At 39.9% G+C, this 25,158-nt stretch overlaps 1 protein-coding gene across 2 annotated transcripts in view; it reads right to left on the bottom strand.

Moving 5' to 3' along the window:
- SEMA5A (semaphorin 5A) overlaps positions 1–25,158 on the bottom strand; it is a 328,915-nt gene that overhangs the window by 58,283 nt on the left and 245,474 nt on the right. For both annotated transcript variants that reach the window (XM_075052509.1, XM_075052510.1), the window contains 2 exons: positions 22,947–23,090; positions 14,789–14,936 (listed from right to left, as the gene is read on the bottom strand). In XM_075052509.1, coding sequence (XP_074908610.1) covers positions 14,789–14,936; positions 22,947–23,090 — 292 coding nt within the window. The remainder of the gene's footprint in view (positions 1–14,788; positions 14,937–22,946; positions 23,091–25,158) is intronic.

The raw sequence follows: 25,158 nt of genomic DNA, 5'->3' as shown, positions 1-25,158 counted from the left end.
TAGGGAAGGAATCAATTGGAACAGCTTTGTATTCAAAATCATCTGTGAAGCATCAAAGTTATGTTTGTTGGCATCTGTGCTCCAGCTGTGGGGTTTGGAACTTTTTATTTTTTTAATCGTGTTCCTTATTCCAATGAGTAAGTACTTGATTTTGTGCATTTACAGAGTTGGAAAGTGAGTGCATCAGGGACTGTTCATGTTCCCACAGCCTTTAATGGCGTTTCACTAGAAGAACATGGCAACTTTAAAGCTTCACAGGACATCTTTTTTAGTAGATCTTGGTAAGTTACAATTTTATAGTATTAAGCTATATTTGAAAAAAAATCCTGGTTATACTCATTGAACTGTGTAGAGAGAAAAAGATGCCTAAAAAGACAATTAAAACAGCCAACAAACAAAAGTCCCTTGAATCCAAGTCATAAAAAATATCTCTGATGGCAACGTTAACCAACTCTTTGATTGTTGGGGATCCATTTATGAGCAAGTCCTTATCTTTTTTTAAAAAGTGGTCAGAATGACAGACAGTCTGAAACTGACCCAGGCGCCCCTGAAATCAGAGGAAGACTACATTGACTGCAATGCCTTTTAGATGAGGCCCCATTTTTGCAGTAACAACCAAGCACTAAAACCACTTTGTGCATCAATTTGTGACTCCATATGAAGTATAACATGACTTTGAGGAGCTACAGAAACCAAATGGTGTATTTTGTCTGTGACTTTCAAAGATCATGGATTCTGAGTCCTCTTGCTTGATCTCTCGTAGCCACCACAAGCTTATCAGGGTGCAAGTGTAGCGGAGTGGGTGTCTGGGGGTTTTTAAGGGTAATATAGCTATTGCCCAGTTCAGCAGTTCCAAAAAGGCTGCTGCAGGAACTCAGCTTTTACCCTTGACTAAGCAGACTAGATTCCTGGTTTATGTGCGCAAGGTTAAGAAATATGCATACAGTGACAAAAAAGACTGCATTTTGGCCAACTATTTTTTCCAGCAAAACATAAAAGAATTTTCTTTGCTGCTTTCTGCTTTCTTGAGAGGTGACTCCACTCAAGAGAAAAGTGTTAAGGGACTAGTCCCTGACCTCTTCTCTGCAGCACAAATGAACAAAGATAGCTGAGTTCAGTACAACTATGGATGAGGGACCCGAGTCAGGGATATGAACCAGCAGAATGCTACAGGAGGGAAGCTCATCACGGGCACAGCAGAGAGCAAATCCTTGCTGTCCGCCAAGGAATCTGAGGAAGGGCAAAAAGAAATCAGCAGAACTGAACAGTAGGGAGAGAGAGGTCATTAGAAGCATGAAGCCACTCTTCAAGAACTCGTGTACAAATGAAAAATGAATGGAAAGAATAATGAAATCCAGCATATTAAATGTAAAAACACAACAAGAGAGGCCAGAAAAGAATTCAAGGAGGAACTTCGAAAGGTATAAAAGCTAAAACTCAATCCTATTTCATGCACATCAGGGACAGAAGGATTGCTACAGAGGCTATAGGCCCAGTACGTTATGATGGCATACAAGGGGCGTTTAGAAACGGCAAGCAAGACCACAGCTGCCTAGGTTAGTTGAAGACATTATGGAGCAAATAGACAAAATGGACAAAAAATGTCACCAAATAATATAACTAAGGAAAAAAATAAGTAAACTGATGCTAGTGGCACACAGCTTCTCGCTTAAAATTACCTTCCCATCTGAGGCCTGGAAGATGGCAAATGTGACACCATTTTCTAAAATACTTCAGGAAGTTCAGGGGGACTATAAAACAATGAGTGAGACATCTGAATTGGGAAAATCAGGGGAAATCATAATAAAGCATGAAATTAGCGGACATATGAACAAATATGATCTACTGGAGAACAAAATCATATATCCTGCTTTTTTTATAAAAGGAAGTCATGAACCTATTAGAGTCTCTGAAGGAGTCAACAAACATATGGATACAGGAGGTAAGTTGATACAGTTTACTTTGAATTCAAGAGGACATTTCACAATGTCTCTCGAAGCCTCTTAAGGAAACTTGCAGCCACAAGCTAAGAGAAAAGCTTTCACAGATAATTAGCTGCTTAAAAGATGGGAAATGGAAGAGAGAAATAAATGGTCAGTTTTCACAATGGAAGGTGTCCAACATGGTCTGTTGCTGGGACCTGGGTGATTAAACGTATTCAAGAGCATGAGAAATACCGTAGTATCTAAAATGCCATCTATTTTCAGGAAAGGACTCTGAAGTGGGTATTGCAGGGGAAAAGGGAAAGGGTAAGTATAGAGTTAAGAAAGTGCACACTGTATCAGGCTGGTACTGCAGGCAGAATGCAGTTCTGAGAACTAAACTCATCAATATATTGCCCCCAAATAATCAAGGGTGCCTACCTTATCAAAGGCAAAAGATTAATAGCCCATTTTCATGTCTATTTGTCTGACTATTTTAGGCAAAGCCCTTCTGTGACTTTAGCAAAGACAAATACCTTTTTTAAAGTCTTGCACTCTCATGATTTACATTTTCCTTTCTTCTCCACATTTCACCCTACCTGCCTCTCGCAACACAGGAAATGCCGCTCATACATGTTATTCTTCCTACAAAGTTTAAGGCAACATAAGTTAATTTTTCTTGACATTTTGGGACTGTCATGGAAAGTCAGATTTGACTTTATAGTTAGAGCATCTCATATTATTATACTTCTTCAGTTTTACTTAGAAAACTAACCAGTAAATAAACCACCAGTAATTCTGAAAACAAAAGAAAGAAGTGAAAACTTGCCCGTAACTAAAGACACCAAACAAGCCTGCATTCTTTACTTTTTTCAAAATTATATTTATATGACCCCAGCAAGGTTTTTGATGGATTAATTCCTATAATCCATCATTTGCTTTTTTTCTCGCATTCTTTGTAATGGATCATTTTTATACTTCATACCAAATTGCTGATGCTAGATTTCATTATATGTGTAATATTCCTTTTAGCCCTCCATTTCAGAAGAAGATTATATGCACTGATATTACGTCTCTTTCTAAGTACTTTAAAACCTCTTTAACAAAATATTCACGCTGCCAAGCTATCTCACACAAATGCTTCAATATGTGAATGGGGATTCTGGATCAGCTTTTCAGTAAGGGATAGGACACATAAATTAACTATTTTTAATAGGGAGCTCAGTGAATTTATGAAGAAGGTTATGTGCTCCCATGTGAAAGCATATAGTATACTTCTAGTTTTGTGAGCAACTGCCTGAAAAATTTTGAAACTTCTGACTGAATCTCTTTTCATGCTTTAAATAGAGTGAACATATTTCATTTCAGATTAAAGCAGGATTAGAGGCCTTGGTTTTCTAGATAGGGTAACAGCCAGATACAGTCTCTGGACTTCTGCTGGCTGATGTCATTCAAGGCTGTGAAAAGACTTAACTAAGTCGGGCAACGCTGAGAGATGTGGGTCTACTGACTAACTCTCATTTTTCATATCGCTTGTGTTGATTGGGATGGGGACAGAATAAACTCAGCTGTAAACGAAATTTTTGCTAGTAAGAGGTCCATCCACAGTAGTGTGACATTACCAGAACAGTAAATTGACTGAGCCACGCTATCCGAGCTCCCACCTTGCAGATCTGAGCCTGTAACAATGTCCTCACAAGCGCTGACAGGCAAATGTCCTTTTATAAAGAACCTTGGAATCTGTCACTACCTCCTAAACAACCTTCAGGCACTAAAAATGGGGTCGCTTGCGAGTAAAGGAGCAGTCACGCAGAAGAGTCTCGTGTTGAGCACTGAGCAGACGTTGGCTACGTAATAGTCCCGTACCTGCCCCGGCACCTGGCAATCCAGCCTGTGTCACTGGCAAAGCAGCTGTAGTGCTGCAGGATCTAGGGAGAGATCTCAGTTTCCTTTTCCTCTCTAATCCACGAAGGACACGGGAGGTTCCAGCACCAGCTCTGCCGGCGCAGTGTCCTGGCTGGCACGTGGTGGAAGGAACGCGGGGCGCCCGCGCAGTGGGACGAGCTGCTCTGGGGGACCACGAGGCATTTAGGATCTCCTCCTACTGCCTTATTCTGCAGAAATGTTCACGATCTGGAGATTAATATGTCAAGCTGTAACTTGCCAGTTTTCGCAAAGCAGCCTAGAGGGAATCGCCAGGGTTTCGTCAATTTGTGCCAGCCGAGGACCCGGTCAACTCCTCTTAACTGTGAGGAAATCGCGAGCAGAGTTAGCATGTCAACTGCAGCGTTTCTTTTCCACTTTTCCTTCCGGAGATTGATTCAAAGCCCAAAGAGATCAAAGTGAGTCCGTCCTTCCTCTGAATCAGATACCTGAATGCTAAAGGCAGAGTCTGCAGCTGCGTTTCTCCATCTAGAGCCTCTTTGGCAAAGCCAGGCAAGAACTGCGTTTCGGGACCACTCCCAGTCCGCATCGGGGCTCCACCAATTTCAGACAAAAGATAAATCAACCCCTTTATCTTCACACAGTAGCAAATGCTTCACTGATCTCTCATGCTAGAAATGGTTAGAAGTAACAAAGGTGGAGATTTTCATAATCTAAACTGCAAGGCCTATATTTATGACTTCAAATGTATTCACCTTTCTGATGTTTCAGATGATGTAACAAGTATTGTTGAATGAGGAAAAACTCTGTTCTGGAATCTGCAGGATTAATAATTTTACTTTCAGCTGCATTTCTCTGGCAGGAAAGAAATATGCTACGTGACGCTGCTTACAAGTACCATAAGGGGTCCTGACAGGGGGCTGCGAAACCGCATCCTGCCCTTCATGCTGCAAGGACAAATCACCGCGTACGCTGGTAAATGAGCTCAGGGCTTGCACCAGCTCATGTTCTCAGACAGAACGAATACAATCCCTTCTACTGGAGTATTCAGGCCTAAATATTATTATTTCAGAATGCTGCAATTGACTGAGTCACAACACCCTGAAGATACAAAATAAATTATAAACAAACACAATGGAAATGCATGTTTGCCTTTTTTAAGGCTTGTGAACATGTTTGTTCAAGGTGAATGTCAGAGGCTTTGAATAACTTAATGCCTTTTATTTGGTGACTGTAGTATTAGTGCAGAACTCTTCTAAGCTGACAATTGAATGTGGAAGGGATGAAGGAATCGACCCAGGAGGAAAAAACAGGTAGTTTTAATAACTCCATCAATAAATATCCCCAAATTTTTTTTAAATGATGCCCCAACCTGATATAATCTGGGTAAGAACAGGGCTGCCTGACGCTATTTTCAAGGAGAAGCAAAATCCTACCACAGCCTAATAAATTAAAAATTACTATAATGCTCTGAGGCAAAGTGAAAACAAAAGCCGGCAGATAAATATCATTAATTTGGATGGAGTTCCATTTAATTGCACTCGGATGGCTAAGGACTGCTGCCAATTAGCTCAGCTAACAAATCAGTCTTGCACTCTTCAACAGTTGCTGCAGTAGTGAAGCTATAACGGCAACAGCGTATATTACTTATTCAGGCTTCATCCAACCTTCAATTTACTGAGGTCGAAGTGAAGAACACTGAAACAAAACTCTGCTTCGTGTTAACCATCAGGTCTACATGTGAGCACACTTTTTGGTATAAAATGCGTAAACACAATTACTATGTTTGCGCTGCAGCATTTTAACTACAGGTGGCTAAACCTAAAAGGAACAAAATAAATCAGAGGGACGATTTGCTGTAAGCTGGTTCAACACTCACTTACAAAGAGGAACATTGGAAATGCCATTCTAGATCAGACATGCTGTCCCTGGTTATTGTCAGCACAGAAAGAAGTGGAATGCCTAAAGCACAGCTCTCAATCTGATTGTTAATACTGAAAGAAAGATTTAAAATGAGATTTACTATGCTACCAATAATGTATTTTATTTTTTTTTTGTCTATTATAATTCTAGTTCATCCCGATATCACCTGCATAATTTCAGTTGTGAGGAAGTTTTTTGATTCTTAAGATTTAAGCCTCAACAATTTCTTGCAACAAGTTACATCATTTAACAAAGCCCTGGACAGAAATTAATTCCCTTAATTGGCTTCATATTTCCTTAAAATTCAGTATATTACAATACAGAGTGCACAGAAATCCCAGTGTTCCCTCTCTAAAGCTATCATTAGTTTATATATTAGTCCTTCACACACTAGAACCTTGCCTTCTCTGATTTATCAGAATCCCAATCTTTTGTCTTTCTCTGGGACACTTTCCAGGGCTCAGCTCACTTCCATCACTTGCCGTATCCTTTAGAGAACAGTAAGTGTGGCTACAGAACAATTCAATGTAACAGCTCTATCGTGTTTCTAAGGTCATTTCCAATGCCATGCTTCATGCACCCTTTTTTCCCATTTTGACTGCAATTGCACAATGACTTAAGGTTGTTACTGAACTGCCTACAGTAAAATAAAGGTTTTTGCATTCTTACAAAGACATGCTTTTGTAACAGAAGAGACTTGGAAAATTTGTAGATGAAATCATAATAAGCTTCCATGAGACTTCAGTCATTGATCCAATGGTGTCAGATAAATTCAGCTTCAAAATAAGCTCAGCTTTGAAGATAACAGCAGTGGTGGAGAAATCGCATTACTTGCCATATGTGAAACAAAAAGTGTGATTACAGCTAGCTTCAGTCCAGACTGTTACAGTCATCGTTTCTGAGATTAGTTTATATGAATCCCTAGACTACCTTTTTTGTCTCTACTGGAAATACCTTGCTGAAACATCCCAAATGCTAAAACTGAATGTACATTTTTCACTGCTGCACAACTTTTCTGGCTTATAGCTAGTATCATAAACAACTCACGCACAGGGTCATTCTCCTCTCTTGTTCCTCACTGTACTTCAAGGTGAGAGCAGGAGTTTCTGTTAAATTTATGTTAAGTTCACAACTTTGCAATCATGATACAACTCACTTCACTTGTATTACTTCAGCCCTTAAAGACATCTAGTGCCTCCTATACGACATGCAAATCAACCTTTGTATTGATGATGCCCCACAACTTCAGATCACCAGCAAACGTAATCCAAATTTGTCTGCCAAAATTACTAAGAATACTACTAATAAGATCTGTCTAAGTAACTCCTGGAGGACACCTAGAGTAACCTCCCAGGAATCTGACATTTCCCCTTCCAGGACAACCCACTGGTATGTCCAGTTAGTTTTATCCATCTTTTAACTCCTACATCTTCTTGCTAGTACATCACTTTAAAGATGACCCTTTTTTTGTAACACTGGATCACAAATTTAATACCATATACTTTGAAGCTGCTCCATTTTGATTGTCAGAAACCCCCAATACCTTCTTGAAGAACAATGCCAGAAGGGTATGAAGTGGTCTATATTGGCAATATCTTAAGGGATTGCACTCCACTTTCCATTTATATCTGAATTATTTTTTACGCTAAAATTGTTCAGCAGTTTGAAAAACAGAGATCAGGTGAAAAAGCCTGTCTCTACCTGCATCAATTTTTTCTTTCCCTTGCATTTGGATATAAGGCTTGCTATTTTTTTTTCCTTTCTAAAACCAAACCAAACCAAAACCCCACATATTAAATCAGCTCTAGTCTTTCCAGTACTCCAGGACAGAGATTACTTTGTTCTTCCTTCTTCCTTCCAAATTAGTGGTCCGTGTAAGTCTATTACATTTACCATTTATAAGTTGATGCATTTCTATAGTGTAGTAATTACTATAACCAACTGTCACATTTTGACTTTTAGCCAGGTGCTTTCAAGAGTCAAGGATTATTTTGCAAATGCAAAATTACCTACATAGTTTCTGTCTTATTCCTTACCTTCTTTTGGCCACCTGAGACTGGTTGCAACTGAAGACAGGACAGTGACTGGACTGAGCTAGGACTGAGACAGTACAGAAAATACTAGATGGGCTACTAGACAACTATCTGGTGTATCCTACTCCCATGATTGCTAGATGGAGAATAGGAAGAAAATTCCTCCCAGAACAGATTGGTAGAAACACTGGAATGTTACATCTGTTGTTCTTTTTTTGGCTTAAATTCCCCCAAGATACATTTTAATTTCCACAAAATTACCCATTCTCTGAGTCTGCCGAAATCTCTCTGTAATTTTTTTTTTTTGTACAGTTCTCCCTGTTTATGTCAGTTCTGATTTCATGGAAATACTACTTATATATCACATAAAGCTACACTACACATACTAAATAAGTAGATCCATAAGCACTGGAACTAGCGTTTTCAACTGTAAGATGAACTATAAGCTGTCTGTAAGTTTATATTTCAAGTCTTTTAAACTTTTCCTTCTCTCATTTCCCCTTCCCATATCCCCTGCCAGCAGGACTTAGCAGTCCTACTGCTAAAAACCGAAAGACACGCAGTGGCTAGTCACAAGCTACACGTGTGCTACCACGTACACTCAGTGACCAGCACCTGATGCCCCTTGGACCAAATGAGGGACTCAGCTGCAACTCTGTCTCTCAAGGTGGGAACTAATTTAGAGTAATTTAGGGTTTTGTCCTCTATTGGGCCACTGGTTTTCATGCAACTTGTTGCAAATCCATGTTGTCATCTAAGGCCACCCTCCAATCAAACACAGTTGTAATGGGGGAGCGGGTTCCTTACTTACGGGCAGAAGGTAAGAATACCTGACAGACTACAATACGATCCTGTAAGTCTTATTACTTGATAAAACTAAGCTAAAACCATGCCACCTACTTTTTTTTATTTTTAGTGTTCAATGAGAGAGTTATGGGTTACTTTCCAGAGATAACTGAACGTTCTAGGTCCACAGCAATCAAAAAATGTCAGGCTGGATGAAGCACGAGTCCCCACGAAATATCCTCCACCTTCAGTATCGCTCATTAATTCATTCTAAAATGAGCGCAGCACAAAACCTCAGCACCCAACATCCTTTCTTCCCAAATGCCTTTCTCCTTTCTCATGCATATTCAAAAACCAGCTGAGTCAAAGGGAAGTAGACGTTCACGTCTCGTAATGCTGAGCCCTGGAGCCCAACGCCATGCCTGTTGGGCGCAGAACGAAGGAGGTTTCAGACACTTCTGTGGTCACCAGACACAGGAATGATCACAATTCACACACAGAGCCTCCCGCAGCCAGGTGTAAGCTAGTACCTCTAAGTAACAATAACAAAGACTACATCTACGGCATGGGAACAGCTGGAAACTGCAGCAAATAGCAATACCTGTGGCGGGACACACCGGTGAGCTCGGTGTTCGTCCTGGTGTCACCCCAGGCAGCGGCTGGGCTCCACGCGGCCGCTCGCTCCCCTCCCTCCTCCCCGGGGCGATGGGGAGGAGAACCGAACAAAAAGTAAAACTTGGGGGTTGAGATAAGAATAACTTAACAGCTAAAGTACAATAAAATAAAATACTAACAATAAAGTAGTATAATTATAATGAAAAGGAATACAACCAAAAAAAGAGAGAGAAATAAACCCCAAGAAAGGACAAGTGATGCACAACGCAATTGCTCACCACCCACTGAGCGATGCGGGAGCAGCGATCCGCCCCTCCCGGCCAACTCCCCCCAGTTTCTGTACTGGACATGAGGGTCTGTGGTATGGAATATCCCTTTGGCTGGTTCGGGTCAGCTCTCCTGGCCGTGCTCCTTCCCAGCTCCTTGTGCACCTGCTGCTGGCAGAGCACGGGAAACTGAAAAATCCTTAACTTAGGATAAACGCTACTTAGCAACAACTAAAACATCAGTGTGTTATCAACATTCTTCTCACACTAAATCCAAAACACACTGTACCAGCTACTAAGCAGAAAACTAACTCTACCTGAGCCAAAACCAGGACAGCATTTTAGGAACCAGTCTGGCAAATCAGGTCTCCTATCTCTTGAATGTGAGAATACTGACTTTGGAGAACCCTTCTAACTAGATTTGAAAGAGATTTCAAATCAACTGGCATTGGTCCACAAAAGAAGTTTTTGCACATGACTTGGAAGTCCCTGAACGAACTTGCTATAGGAACCTCCAAACAGGACCGCAGTCAGTGTGAGCTGTCACAGGTTGAACTAAGCTGCTTGAAGGGGAGTAGGGACAGTTTCCAGCAGCTGAAGATTTATTTTTCAGCTTTATGTTTTTTTTCAAAAATGACCGCTTCTCGAAAAATAGATGCTTCACACTGCTCTGTTTTAAGCAAGAAAGCAAACAACTTGCAGTTTAGCCTCTTCTCCTAAATTAAATAAATCAAACAGCAAAATGATCACTGGATTTATAGCTAAATACCTTAAACACCTCACATTTGAATATATATGCACATCAGTTCAACCAGTTTATATTTCACATTTACCTTGACTATGCATGCCAAGTTGATGATTCACTTTTCTGACAAAGTTGAGAGCATCACATGTACCATTAATCAATGTGTTAGCATTTTCTGAAACTATCCTTGTGATTTTGATTTTTTGTTTGTTTTACACTCTTTAATTACTTGGCATTGCTTATAATTGCAATAGCAAATGCAGCATCAAATGAAGGCAGGTTCTACTTTGCCAAACTTTCAGAACGTACAAAAACCAGCTAATACGCAATGGAGTTTACATTATAGACAGAAAAAAGGACTGGAAAAGGAAATGAGCATGAAGTAGGCAAATGCCATATAAAAAGTACATTTTTTGTACCTCATTCTTGTGAGAATCTGTTTTATGGTTTTGCAATAGCTGATGCATTATTTTATTTTTCTTTAACTCAAAGAGGTCAAATGGAAACTTTAAAAAGAACCATAAAAATAATAACAAACTTCTTTTCTGGTCCCTTTTCTCTAGACTAGGCATTTGGAGTTTGTTTCATGATATGGCAAGTATTTTAAAGGCAGACTGTTCTTTCTGATGGACAAAGTACTTCTGAAAACTTTCCATCTTCAAATTCCCTTTAAAAACTTAATGAAAGAAAACACTTCTGACATTTGTTTTTCCAAGACCTTTTTTTTCATCTTGTGTCATAACAGAAACTTTAGAACACAGATAGTTTTTCTTCCCAAGGTTTTGCATTCAGCACAATTCTGGAATGTTTAAATAATAATTAAAAAAGATGAATGCAACACTAGCAATTCTTTCTAAGAAACAAAATTCCTCCTTTTTTTTTTATTCCACAACAAGACCCAAAATGCCTCACTCTGGTATACAGAAAGTGTATACATTTTACCAGTCTCCCATTACAAAAACTAACATTGATGCGTATGTTAGCATGACTGAAATAAGAACACAGACAAATATATGTAAAGTATGTCACCCAACTTAAGCCTCAAACTAGATTTCTTATTCTACAAATAAGTCTTAAAAAAAGTTATTTTTTTATTACTGGCCTGAGGCAAATTCAACAGAGATTATGCTTCTCAGGGGAAAAGAAGCATTTTCTGAAGCAAATGTACAACTTAGCTGAGTATGCTGTAAAATCTGAAGATATTTGTCCTCTGAGTCATATTAGCACAGTCCACAGGATTCCGCAGTTCCTTCTCTAGCACATGTATCACCTGAATACATGATAGGAATACCTGTTTTGTGATCCACTTCAGCTTTCTATTACCAGATTTTAGCTGCTCTTAAATTTGGCTGTGAAGCTCCTATCCCTTGGTAGACAATTTCAAGTATTCTTTACTAACTTTAATTAACATAAAGACTTTCACAGGTCCTTATGGCTCCAGATTTTCATTTTGAGCTTCATCTTTTTGACCTTTAGGAGTCTCTGTGGTCTAATTCTCCTATATCATAACAATTTATGGTTTTACATATTCAGTGTGAATGCTTTCAGTCCTAAGTCTCTGGCCATCTCTTTTCATGTACTGAGTGCACGTCAGTGAGAGATGCATCTTTAAAATAGCATCATGTTTTTCTCTCTTTGGAACATTTATGTGCATCAAAAGATTTATTACTATTATCATTATTATTTTATAAGATGCTAACTTTGCAATAATTGCTGAGTCCTGATAAAAAAATATTCAAGAGTCTTGGTTGACTTCTGCTGAAGACAGATAAAGCCAAGGAATCAACTGATGAGAAACATGCAAAAAAGCAAAACGCACGCAGTAGCTGCCTGCTGTGATATTACAAAGAGCAATACAACCAAACCAAAAGGAAGGAAAAATGCTCAGTAGAAATTATGTGGTATAAATCATCAGGTGGACACAGACAACAGCCATGAATATGGCAAAAGCTGCAAAATGAGAACAGCTAAGTAGACCAGGATTGGCCACACTACAGTCTCACAGCCTGGTTGCAGACTAGAAAACAGAAGAGGGAGGTTCTCCTATGACAGAAAATCTGGTCCCCTGATACTGCTGGCAAACAACCTGTAAGACTTCCTTTCTTAAGGCTTATAAAAACCGTTATTGTTGTTTTTCTCTCCTGACCCTCCGTTGAAAAATGGTTCCAAACCCAAAGAATCGGCGTAGTTGAAAGGGGTCCCAAGACACCATTTACCCCACCCTACACCTCTGATGTGTCAAAAATTTCTTTCATTGCAACTTTTCCTGAGATTATTTAACTTTCCAAGTGCTCTGAGATACTAAGAATAAAAGGTTTTAAAAACACATTAGATTCAGTAAATACCTTTCACCATCTAAGTTCAGTATCACTACAACTGGTAAAGATGGGAAATTAGTAATAATAAGGCACAATAACTTCTCCTTGATTCACTATGCTAAAAAAATCCATCATTCTAATTGTTTTGAAGGATAAATACCTGCAACAATAAAACCAAAAATTTGGTTGAAGCAGAAGAACCTCTGATGAATAAACAAGTTTTGATATTCCTGCTCCTCATTCATTAGGATTTTATCAATATAACTATTTCATCCATTCAACAATTACAAGAAGGCATAAAAATATTTCAGATGGCTCTTTCCTACATTAATGAAACAAACTCTTAGAAGAAATAAAGTACTTTATTCTCCAGGTACACTTATTGACAAGGCCCTACTATGGCTGCAAAACTTTTGACTCAAGACAGGTAACTTACAGGTTCAAATTCACTGAAACTTGAACAGAACACAGACTTTATACCCGAGTCCTTTGTCCTCCGAGAACACCAGGGTTTATAGAGGATATCTACCTTAGGTTGGTTTCCATTGGTGCCTAAGTATTAGCAAGACAACTAGGTACTCCAAAGATAAGTGCTTTTTTAAAACCATCAACACCATAATTTTCTAATTAATAAAAAACCCCCCGAACATTTCCATAGCTGAACTGGTAACTGTTTTGCGACACAGCAGAGACAACATGCTAAGACTGGTAATAAGTTACAAACCCCAGTAACATTAATCTCAAATCAGTTATAATTAAGAAATTTTTACACTAAAGCTTTTCCTACTTTCCTCATGGAGCTTCCCGAGAAAATTAGAGCTATGTATTTTTCATTTCAGACCATAGGAAGATTCTGTGCAAAACAAAATACTGCTTTCTTTCACAAATATTAGTATGGGATAAACGGGTATGACCGAGACAGAAAAGCTTCAGATTGTGCTCTTTTCTATGCTAGTCAGGAAGGTTTAACAATAGATCTAGACCATATGTCTGCTTTTTTTTTGTGTACCATTAGGGGACAGAAATATTTTGGAAAACTTGGTATAATTCTAAGTTATTATGTTAATTCTTAAAGTTCAACTGAAAGACAAGAACAAACCTGTTGAATGTTTTCAATCTACTGAAAATGCAGTTCTACCACCAGGATAAATGTTAAAAAGAGAACAAACCCCGGAAAAATGCACAAAACCTTAAAATTAGAAAAAGGTAATAAATGATCCTTTCTTTAGTATTGAATTACTGCCAGGCTAACAAATAGACCACAGATGATGACGAACCTCAGAATTAAGCTTACTCTCTGAAATGAAGGCACATAAAAATTGGTTTAATATGTGAAAAATAAAAGTATTTTTCTTCTACCACTTTAATATTCTGCAACAAAATTGAGTACGTGTTTCTCAGTGTGCAACATCAGGCCTGGCCATTAAGCACAACATGGCTAAAACCAAACTCTCATTTTTCCTTTGAGCTGTGCTCTTTCTTGGTCACTGGGGAGATTAACACCACCATCTGTCATTCACCAGCAGAATCTGTCTTCTGCAGTTTTGGCCACTTCAAATTTTCACCCAGGTTGTGCTTTCTACATAATACCCCCTTCAGTGACAATCCACCGCTAGAATCCAAATTACCGTGAAACAGCACTGCAAGGTTCATCTTCTGATATTTGCTGACACCGACATGTTATCAACATTCTTCTCATACCTAGCTCGAAAACATAGCACTGTACCAGCTACTAGAAGACAATTTACTCTACCCCAGCTGAACCAGGACAACTGGGTATCCATAAAGCATTCCCTTCACTCAAAATTGTCCCACTGTGGCTTCCAAGCCTGACGGCTCCTAGGCTGCTGCCGTGTGAAGATCACTATCGCTATTCAAGCTGACTTCAGCACTTCATGGTGGTTCCATGTATTTGCTTATTGGCTCCTTATGCAGTTAGATTTTAAAGTTACCTTTTTCTGTGCTGTACAGGACCTGATACACTGGAGTCCTGGGCTCATAGCTAGAGTTCCTGTGTACTCTGGCGATAAAAATAAAAACCACCATAAACCTGCCAAGGACACATCCACATCTGCACCAACCTTGCCTCAGGAAGCTTATATTCTAGATGATGTTGTGAAAAAGCTGAATTATATATATATATTTCTGACTGATAAACTGTGTGAATTTCAGCACACATGAGCAACACAGAAACACACACGCTCTGGGGACTCACGTTAGGGGCAGAGCACAGAAACATACACAGATGCCCTATGGCCATAGATATCTGCTGAAGGAAAAGCTGCAAATTACTTACCACGCTGCAGCCAGGGCAGTCGGGACCATTTTCACATGTCCTACGCCGCGCCTGGATCCCTCCTCCGCACTGAGCAGTGCAGCGCTCCCAGGGACCCCAGCCTGTCCAAAACACGTGAGGGGGGCACAGCAGATGCTCGTTGCAGTACCTGTGAGAAGAGGCAGACAAGGAGGCAAAGAGTCTATTTAGTACCAAGACAAGACCTCCCCGAAAGCCCCGCATTCACATTATTCAGATAGATGTTTGTACGGGGAAATATTTTAGACAAAGGGCCCCTCTCTATTCATAAAGCGCTGAACTAACAGTTGTCACACTGCACAGTGTTTAAACGTTTGAGGTTTGGGGGTTTTTTTAGGCTGTAATTGCGTGGGTGAAGCATTTGTTTGCTTTATTCAGTGCCTTTATACAAACCCTGCGCTACAACCATGCTACTGTACTGTGAGCATGTAAGCAAGGTAGACAACTACTTTATTGAAACCAGTTGTGGCTACACATCTGGGGCAGAAGTGAGGCAACCCAACAGAAGGCAACCACTTACCCAGGCAGTCTTTTATCAGTCTCCAGCTAAGCACTGGTTAGGATCCATCCCTCTCCTCTTCAGAGAGCTAAACTTGCTTTTTGCCTTTGCTTTCCACAGTGTCTCCACTTTTATGGGTAAAATAAAAGCTAACATTGATTCTAGGCATAAAGAACTGTAATGTTTTCATAGTGTTATTACTTTATCTTTTAAAGGGTGTTTTTAGCTATTACAATCTTTGAAGGATTTCCCAGGGGGCTGCAAACTGATTCAGAGGCCTACTAGGTTCTTGAGGGAAGCAGGAATGTTTTACTACTGAGCTGTCATTATTGTACCAAGACATTCAGATATGTAGGAGGGTCCCAGGTTTTAGTGAGTTTTTCCATTTTTTGTAAGAACCTGAGATTCCTGATTTCTTGAGCTTACCATCCGGTAACTCTAGCCATAGCATATGCTGCTTAGTAAGGACCCTCTACACAGGTCCAAAGGATCTGGGCCACCAGCAAGTGTGACTGGGGCTCTAAAAGAGACCAAGCTGTTATTTCAGATAAAGCAAAGCCACAACAGATATTCAGAAAACAAATGACCCTGAAGGAGTGCTCTAATATTTTATGGATGTGGCTGGGTGGCTCTTGTTCCAGCTACTGACTGTCCTGAACAAACAAATCAATGTTCCAGTATTTCCTCATTTTTTACACCAGCCATCCAAAATCCGCTGTCTTGTTGCTCTTCAAACAAGTTTCCACCACTTTGCACTCTCCTGCAATGAAAACTGACTCCAATACTTCAGTAAATCATTTTCTACAAAAAGAAAAATGACAGTATAAACTGTTGACATTTTCAGAAAGAATAACCATAACCACATTTTTTTTTGCAGAAAGCCCCAAGATCCTCAAGCTCTAGTTCTTCTTTACCAAGGAATTTGCACATTCAGGATTCGGGGGGAAAATTTGTTGTTTGTGTATGTTATATACAACAGTAGGTTTGCCACATATGCTGGAGCCTATGATTCAGAATTTGTCCCTAGGTCTGAGCAACTCCATCAAAATTTAAAAGCTTGGGAGTGGGGTAAATAGGGGATTGACATTTAGTTTTGTGTTTCTCTATATTTAAGGAAACTATTAACAGCTTGTATTGACCTCATCTGCTGTTTACCAGTAAACCAAGGAAAAAAAATGCAAACCCTCAATATTTATGAATCTGCTATCTCAGAATTCTTCAGTGCGTGATTTGGGTAAATGTTTTTCAACAGTAGCTTATACATAAGCTACCTTTTTTTTCCTCCTGCACGTTCAATATTTGCAATTCACAGTTCACATTATGCCATCACTAAAGATGCATAGGCATGTTCTGCGCCTGGATGTTCTTCCCCCAAATCTCCAACAGCTGCACACATTCTTTGTCACATGCAGTCATTTATGTGAATGTTTGTGATAGTTTGACTCTGTGATCGCTTGTTGAGAACGTGTACGCAATGAAGTGTAGATGTAACATCACCATTTATTTAGTCAAATGAGTACACATTTTGCATAATTTCATTAGTTCTTAATGGAGATGTGTTGAGTTAATTTGGGACACACACACAGAATAAAGCAAATCTGCCATGAAGTTGACAATTATCAAGATTCAGCCATGCAAAAAGTAAAATTAAGGGTGCGATGCATCTCGCCTTAAAATATAGGCATGTACAGTGTAGCTGTCTATAAATGAAGTAGTCATCCAACCTTGAGCAAGAGTTCATGGAAAGAAACAGCCCTTTCAAAAATATGATTTATGTCACCCTAAAGCAAATGTCTAATGTAGGTCCTACAAATACAGCCCTCAATATACTGATTTCTCTCCATTGACTACAAAGGCTGCATGGGAGTCAGACATCTAAGCTCCCATTACAGCCAATGGACATTTTGTCATTACAAGCTATGGAGACTAGAATGATTAAGTTGACCAAATTTAGGAATATACAGTAAAAGGAGACAAATCGCTCTCTTCTCCACAGCCTGTATCGACCTGACTTCTACAGACCGTACTGGAAGTTCAGACACCCGACTCACACATAAGCACTCACATCCGTGGACACCTGAAGTTAGGTGTGACAAATCTCACTTCGATGAGGCTCACAACACTCTACAGTGCCTCTTCCAGTGTCAACATGCCCGATCACCTGCTCTCTCACTTAAGGGGAAGACAGAAAGGAAACCTAACAACTGATACAGTAAGCACTTCAAAGGCTGGCAATTCTGCTAACCAACACTATTTAAAGATGCAGTTGAAACTACAAGATGAAACTGAAAAAAAGCCCTAAAATGTCTATGCAAGCTACTTAACTTCAATTTAGGAGAAAAAGTTTTTAAAAAGTCAACAGCAGAAGCGAGTGTCAATTTTTCCTTTTTTTGAGGAAAAGAAGAAAGAAACAACACAGCATACAAGTAGAATTGTATTTTCATTTCAGCCAGCCAGCCTCTGAAAACGTCAGGTATGCTTTCACAGCTACAGACATCCCTGCAATTGATCTTTGAGAGCTGTGCTACAGCACAGGGCTTTGAGCCAAGTTTCATTATATCTCCTCTTGGCTGCATTTCAAGTCATTCAGTAACCCTTTTTCCCTTTTGCTCTTATTTCCCCTCTTAATTGTGTTCTCAGGACCCACAGGGCTAACATTTTACAGTAATTCAACAAAACATGCAATGTAAGAAACTTGAATCTGTGAAACCACTGCCCTCTCCCCTAATCTAACTGCAGTGAGGTCAGAAGGGAGAACAGCCTAGAGAAATGTGGGTTTTGTACAGTGACCCTTCCCGGTTCCCCTTGCAGTGAATCCAAGTTCAAATGCCCTACTAAAGGAATTGCCATACTGGGGGAAGGGATAACATCCTCTGTCCAGTTGTATCCACAACCACCAGTTCCTACAGTAATTTTTTAATTTTTACTCCAGGCAATTCCAGTACAACTGGAATTACTATTCGCATTCCTATGAAGATCTCAGGCTTTCGTAAGACATCAATTTATTTCAGTGTTGCCACGCAGCACTGAGTACCACAGGCTAACTGCACGACAGTTACAGATGTGCCTTTTTTATTCCACAGAGAGATGCTATTTAATTTAAACATATAGTTCTTAATTTTGAACTATATTATACTAGCACGTATTTAAGAGAAACAAACTAACCTTCATCACTGTCTGCCCGTTCCCAGGCAATATACTCTTACGTGGTGGGTACTCGTGATTACCAGCTGGTGACTTGCTGGGAAGCACAGATGATACTGAGGTTGATGGGAATGCTGGATTCCTTTAATTGAAGGCAGACACACGACGCACACACACGCCTTACTGGATTGAGATTGCTGAATCAACAGAAATCCCCACCCAGGAGACTGTGGAAGGTGGCAGGGGCCACGGCTTTTGTTCCCAGGGGCTTCTGTGGAAGAAGAGGAGGGAGCAGAGAAAGCAAGGAGGATGGAGAGAGCCGTGGGAGCGCAAGCAAGCCCAAAGCCTCGTGGTGTTTATCTGCTCCGCTGAAGGGAACCAGGCTTGTTCGCGCTACTCGGGAACAAGCAGTGCTACGCGGAGCAGGCACTTGACTCTTAGCAATTCCTCCTTCTCATGGAAACAATCCCAGAAGCTCTGAATATCTGCTGAGGATTGTGGACAAAAAAAGGTGACGATATGTACTGCTTCTAATCACCTTATACACCTCCAAATTTCCAGGGCTTTCAAACGTTTACTCCTCATCTGCAGCCAATTTATTTTTCTACTTCTGATTTGCAATGCTTTTTTTCTTTCTTTTTTCCCTATGTGTAAAAGATAACTACACTCACTAAAAGCAAGAGTTTCTCATTCTAATGTCCCTCATTTCCGCACAGATAAGAGGGAGACCAGTGGACTTAATGAGCCCATATCCACTGCATTCCACAGAAAGGAGAGGACAAACATTTTCACTCAATGAAAAAGTCAAGACAGGATACTATAGACTCTATAAACTAAAACCTTGAGAGTTTTCCAGCAGCTTCGGCAAATATTTCTCATACAGGAAAACCCAGAAATTTTTAAGCCCCTAAGGAATTCATCAGGATGTCTTCCATCTGGAGTCTTAACTACAAAATTATTTTCTCTGATGAACAAATTTTGTTAAAATACTATTTTTAATCCATCTCCATATTCTGTCTAAATGCACATCAGCTGCACTTTTGACCTATTTCTACAGGGTGAATTTGCTTTGTAATCTGAGTCTTTGCTGTGCTCTCACAATTGTTGTTCCCTTCCCCCCCCATTTAGCAGTAGAGCAAGCAAGAGCTTAACCTATCTGCAACACTTTACATGGGTAAATATTGCCATTGCTTTCCAGGGAATGACCAGCAAGCACAGAGCTGCCTGATACATTAAGCATGAAACGATCACGGCTTTCATGAGGTAAAACAAACATAACCGAGACAAACATTTAGCTCTTAATGCATGAACAAATACTCTCAAACTGAATATGCATTCACATCTGCAGGTGAATTTATCTCAGCTATATGCTGCCTTTTCTGTGTTTGCTTTGTATGGACTTACGCACTAGGCTTCTACGGAAATCACTGTTTGTTGAAAAACTGTTTCAAAGTTTGGCACAATGTTGGCTATGGAAACCGAATTCCATATTTCTGCCCCTGAACCTGTGAAGTTGACGTGAATATGAACTTTTATAAAGACAAATGCACACAATGTGTAAACCAACTAATTCTAATTTTTACTAAGACTACACATATATTCATTTTACATATGTGCTGGGCCATTAAGAAAGTAAAATGTTAGGCTATTTATAAGCATCAATTAATTTAAGTGAGAAAATCTGAGAAGCTGCTTATCGGTACTCTGGGTACAAAACCAAGGTAAACATTTCTTAGGAGTTCCTCCACATGGAGTATTTGCTCAGCCTGCCTATATGTACTGGGCCCGGTTCTCAAAGGAAGCGTTTCCATTTGGTGCAGGTGTAACCCCAGTGGCACTGGAGCGGTGCAGTGAATCAGGACTACTGTAAATACCGCTACGCCGTTGCCCTCGCAGCTCAAAACTCTACGCACTGTCAGAGCCCTGAGGACACTCATAAGGACCTAATGGCCCCAACCAGCCTCACCTGGGACCTACACCCACAGACCCAGGAGCTCTACTTGAGCTCTGCCAGGGACCTTCAACCTCTGCCAGGGACCTTCAAGCTGTGCTGTCGGAGAAGTGCTGAGCCTTGTCCCTGGCCCACCATGGAGCCCCTTGGTCTAGACCTCAACGTGTGGACTGCCTTCTGGCCTTGGCCCTGTTGCTGTAGACCTGCCCGGTGACTACTGAACCTGATCCTAACCCCAGCCTGCGGCTCGGCTTCCCAGCTGGACCTCAGCCTTGACCCATCACCATGATGTCACCTAGGCTCTAGACACTTGGTTGGACCTGGCCAGAGCCTCCAGGCTTGCCCCGCTCCCTGGCTGGGGGTGCTGGGATGGGCCCTGGCTGGCCAGGTTCCCAGGACTCTGCTTTTTACAGCTCTGAAAAGATTTATCCAAGTCCTTGGCCTGTCGCTGAGAAAAATCCTGGCAAATAACTGATGCCTCATTCCTCTAGCTGCTTTACAAATTATACAACAAAACTTCCTAACACACCACACCTTCTGGAAATAAATTTTGGAAGTACTTCGAGAAAAAAACCCCAACTCTAGAAGTATCAGCAGACATAATGGATAACTTCTACAAAATCAGGGTATAGGCAGGAGCTCAACTGTGAGCAAGCTGGTGAGTGGGAGGAAGGTGCAGGGCCGGTGAGAGTGACGGGTGTTTCAAAGAGATCGGAAACAGCGACAGAGGAACTGTGAGAGAAAAAGGCATCCTGCAGTAAACTTACAGGCACGTACAGCCCCCATTGCTGCTGAACTGGACAAAGAGGGAAAGGACAAGTAACCTGCAGGCTACAAAAGCAAAGCAACATAAGCCTGCTGTTCCTTCAGAACCGTTACGTACCAAAATTCAACCCTTCTAGGCTGCTATTATTTCAACTCATTCTAAGTATCACTTTCCACTTTGTAATCACTTTTTTAGTGCACCCGTTGTGGACATTTTCTTCTATAATTATGAATGTATTTCTCACCATTTTCTGTATTTCTCTGAAACTCCTTATTGGACTTTTATTTCATGTTAAACTTAAGATGAACAATGACTACTAAGATTCATAGTCCATCACCAAAAAGTCTATCCAAATTAAACTCTTTTCTTCTAGACTCAGTCTCATTGTGCCCTGCCCTGGACTGACCTCTCAGTTCAAGAAAATCAATAACTATTATTCAGGCTGGGACAGAGCTATGTAACAGCAGATATAATCTGCATTTGGTGGTGATGGCTTTTTGGTAGGGCAACTTATTTTCAGAAAGCAATTTACAAAATAACAAAATGTTCTCCTCTGCGATGAAATGGTAAATATTCATGGCTCTGAAGCAGCAAGAAGAGTTCACATGTTCTGTGATACTGATCCTTTACATTTAGAGTTAGAAAGACCAGGTCCCTGGTGATATGTTAATACATAAATGTGTGCTGCAACTTCCCTTCAATGGAATCGCTTCATCTGGAGAAATGCCAGAGTTGGTGTTTAATTAAATCGCTCACTGAAACTCATCATAAAGGTTACTGAGAAACTCATCATAAAGGTTACTGAATCTTGTTTTCATCCAACAGCAATACAGGATACTAAATCATCCATAAAGAAACACTGAAGTGAGCTGCAAGAGCATATTGAAAGGAAACACATCCACATACATCTCTTAGAACAGATGACTCCAGTACTCTGAATTCTTACACCAACACTGGTCTTCTGCTATCTAGCTTTCTGGCATGCCTCGGGAAACAACATAATGCATCTAAGAGTTGCAGTTTATCTGAATATATTCTAGTTCGGTTTCAAGAAATATTTAATTCCTAACACACAGATTACCAACTGGAGTCATTAGGGTGCATGTAAAATGGAATCAGAGGCCTGAACTTTACATTCTGAGCTAGTGACAAAATACCCAGCCCGGTGCCAAAGCAATAGATGGTGAAATCAAAATCTGAGCTGACTTGATCTGCTCAGGGGTTAATATAGATACAAACAATTTAAAAAAACCCTGAAACCTTACTAAAAGATATTTGAGTTCAAGGTGTATTATATTTATTGAATATAAAACAAAGCCCTTGAAACTTCCTTTTGTGTTCTAGAGATGCTTAATTCATTTAAGACAGAAAAAAAAATGAACTCACAGCATCAGTAACATAGTGCTGTGACCTTACTATATTTTGCTTTGAATTCCAGTTCTTGAGGCTGGGCAAGTTACAATTCAAACACACTGCAATCAATTTTCAAGGAGAATCAATTTTCAGGGTCCCAAGGGACAGCAGCACATTGCTCCAGCACAATTCTCTGGCACTACCAGGAGCTATCAGCTGGCTCAAGAGGGATGCAGCTAAGTGAAAGATGAAAGAACCGCTGCAGACCCACAGCCTTGCTAATGGGAATACTGCTACTGTGCAGCAGTGTAGTTAGAGAGTGAGAGGAAAGGGAAGAGAAAAACAAGGCAGGTAAAGGAGAAAATGTCCTCTGGAATACAGCGGAGCAGAAGAAATTAAAACACACCATTGAAAAAAGATAACTCACCTCTCCTCCCGATTCTGTCCCACACAGACGCGTCCTCCGTGTCGAGGGGTTGGATTGCTGCAGGAACGCTGACGAACTTGAAAGCCTATTCCACAAGTGGTACTACAGGGTGACCAAGAAGTCCATGGTGTCCAGCCTCCATTTCTGGTAGAATAAAAAGCTCAGGCTCTGTCATCTGTTATACATAGCGAATGGCTGATTAGGTGTGACTGACAGCAGAATCTGGCCCATTAATATTTCTGTAGAAGTCATTAATACTGCATTGTGTTCCATTTCTTAAAAAATGTGGAACTAAAATAAAGGTGCTCTGATCCTTCTATATTCCATGCTCTGTAATCGGCAACTGCTAAAATGCCCTCATTACACAAGAAGTAAAGTACAAAGATAAGAAGCTATTTAGTTGCTTTCAGTCACTTTATTCTGCATAAACTTCACCTGCAAACTCCTCTATCAAAGTTCTGAAGATAACTTTTAATTACATATTGTTCCAATTATTATTTGTGGGTCTTTTTTTCAGGAAAATTAAAATGTCAAGTTTTGCTACCTCTTCTGAAAGGAAAGTGATTAAAGTCTGGAGAAAAGGAGGCTGAGGGGAGACCTTATCGCTCTCTACAACTACCTAAAAGGAGGGTGTAGCGAGGTGGTGTCGGTCTCTTCCATCGAGTAACTAGAGATAGGACAAGAGGAAATGGCCTCAAGTTGCACCAGGGGAGGTTTAGATTGGATATTAGGAAAAATTTCTTCACCAAAAGGGTTATCAGGCACTGGAACAGGCTGACAAGGGATGTGGTGGAGTCACCATCCCTGGAGGAATCTAAAAAACATACAGACATGATGCTTAGGGACATGGTTTAGCGGTGGACTTGGCAGTGTTAGGTTAATGGTTGGACTCGGTGATCTTAAAGGTCTTTTCCAACCTAAATGATTCTATGATTCTAAAGGGAAAAAGAGTAATAAGTGTCAAAATGCATTAGTTCACAATTTCAGCAGGATACTCTGATAAGGCGTCAATACCTTATTTGCAATGTAACCAAAAAGCTAACAGAATTCACATGCTGTACCCTGCATTTGTGAACGTTTGGAAAGGACACTCCTGTCCCTCCCCAGTATACCCTAGGAAAAAATATACTAGACCAAACATCTCAAAAGGAATTTCATACCCTGTCCTAAGCAAAAAATGATGCACTTCAGCAGTTCCCAAAACCTGTTGATGGCTAGCTTGCAGTTTCTGTATTGGTAGAAGACAAACAGAAATCAAGAAAAATAAAACTAAATTATAAGGAGTTTTTGAGGTTTCATCATAAAAGCGAAAGTTAATATAGTGCCTTACTTGATTTTGAAATCACTTTTTTTTAACAATGAAAATTAATTAAATCCAGTAATAAAAATGACATAAGATTATTCAAGTAATTTATCACAAATATTACCAATTTAAAATTCACTCATCTTGATGTCTTGTTATTATAAGGGAGATAAGATTTGATAACACAGAAAAAAAGCTTTTGAAAACATTAATCAGCTATCACTGGTAACACAGACAAAAAAAAAAAAAAAAGAAGATCTCTGTCAGTGCAATGTCTGACCCAAGCCATTGTCCTAATCTGATGCTATATACTACATTCTTATGTTTTTAATAATTTCCCTAAAATTGACTATTTCCACTTACAGAGCTTGCAGTTATCTTGTGCAGAAGGATAATCAGTTTTATTCACTACCATGATGTCCTTCTGATGTTTAAAAAAACCAAAGAAGCAGAGACAAAAAGCAGAAAGAATCACTGAAAATAAGCAGAATGCACCAGTATATAAGTTTCATCTTGCAGTTAAAGTACATATAATGTTTTAAACATGAACCCCTAATGCAGTTCAGGATATGCAGTGTCCTGAGTCTCTTTGAAATGATCTGCTCTCACTGTTTTTTCTGGGAGTGGTTACGTGCCTGAGGAAGACAAAAGAGTGGCTGAAGAGTGGCATACAGACTGGTAATAGATCTAGATGTCGTGACACAACCAAAAGATACAATGAAAACATTTTTCCCAAGGCAGAATGGGGGAATATAATGGTGATGTGAGACCTCCAAAAAAGTGAACAGTTTTGACTTTCAGAAAAAAAGTTTTATGACTTCCAGAACTGAGAAAAACGTATCATACTTTGGATATTATCTCACTGATTTTTTTCTTTCTGAGCTTTTGTTAAAATTAGCTGAAGACAAT

The sequence above is a fragment of the Buteo buteo genome, chromosome 20 (assembly GCF_964188355.1).
Source record: "Buteo buteo chromosome 20, bButBut1.hap1.1, whole genome shotgun sequence".
NCBI classification, from domain to species: Eukaryota; Metazoa; Chordata; class Aves; order Accipitriformes; family Accipitridae; genus Buteo; species Buteo buteo.
The sequence above is the reverse complement of the archived record's forward strand: the minus strand, read 5'-3'. Positions and strand labels throughout refer to the sequence as shown.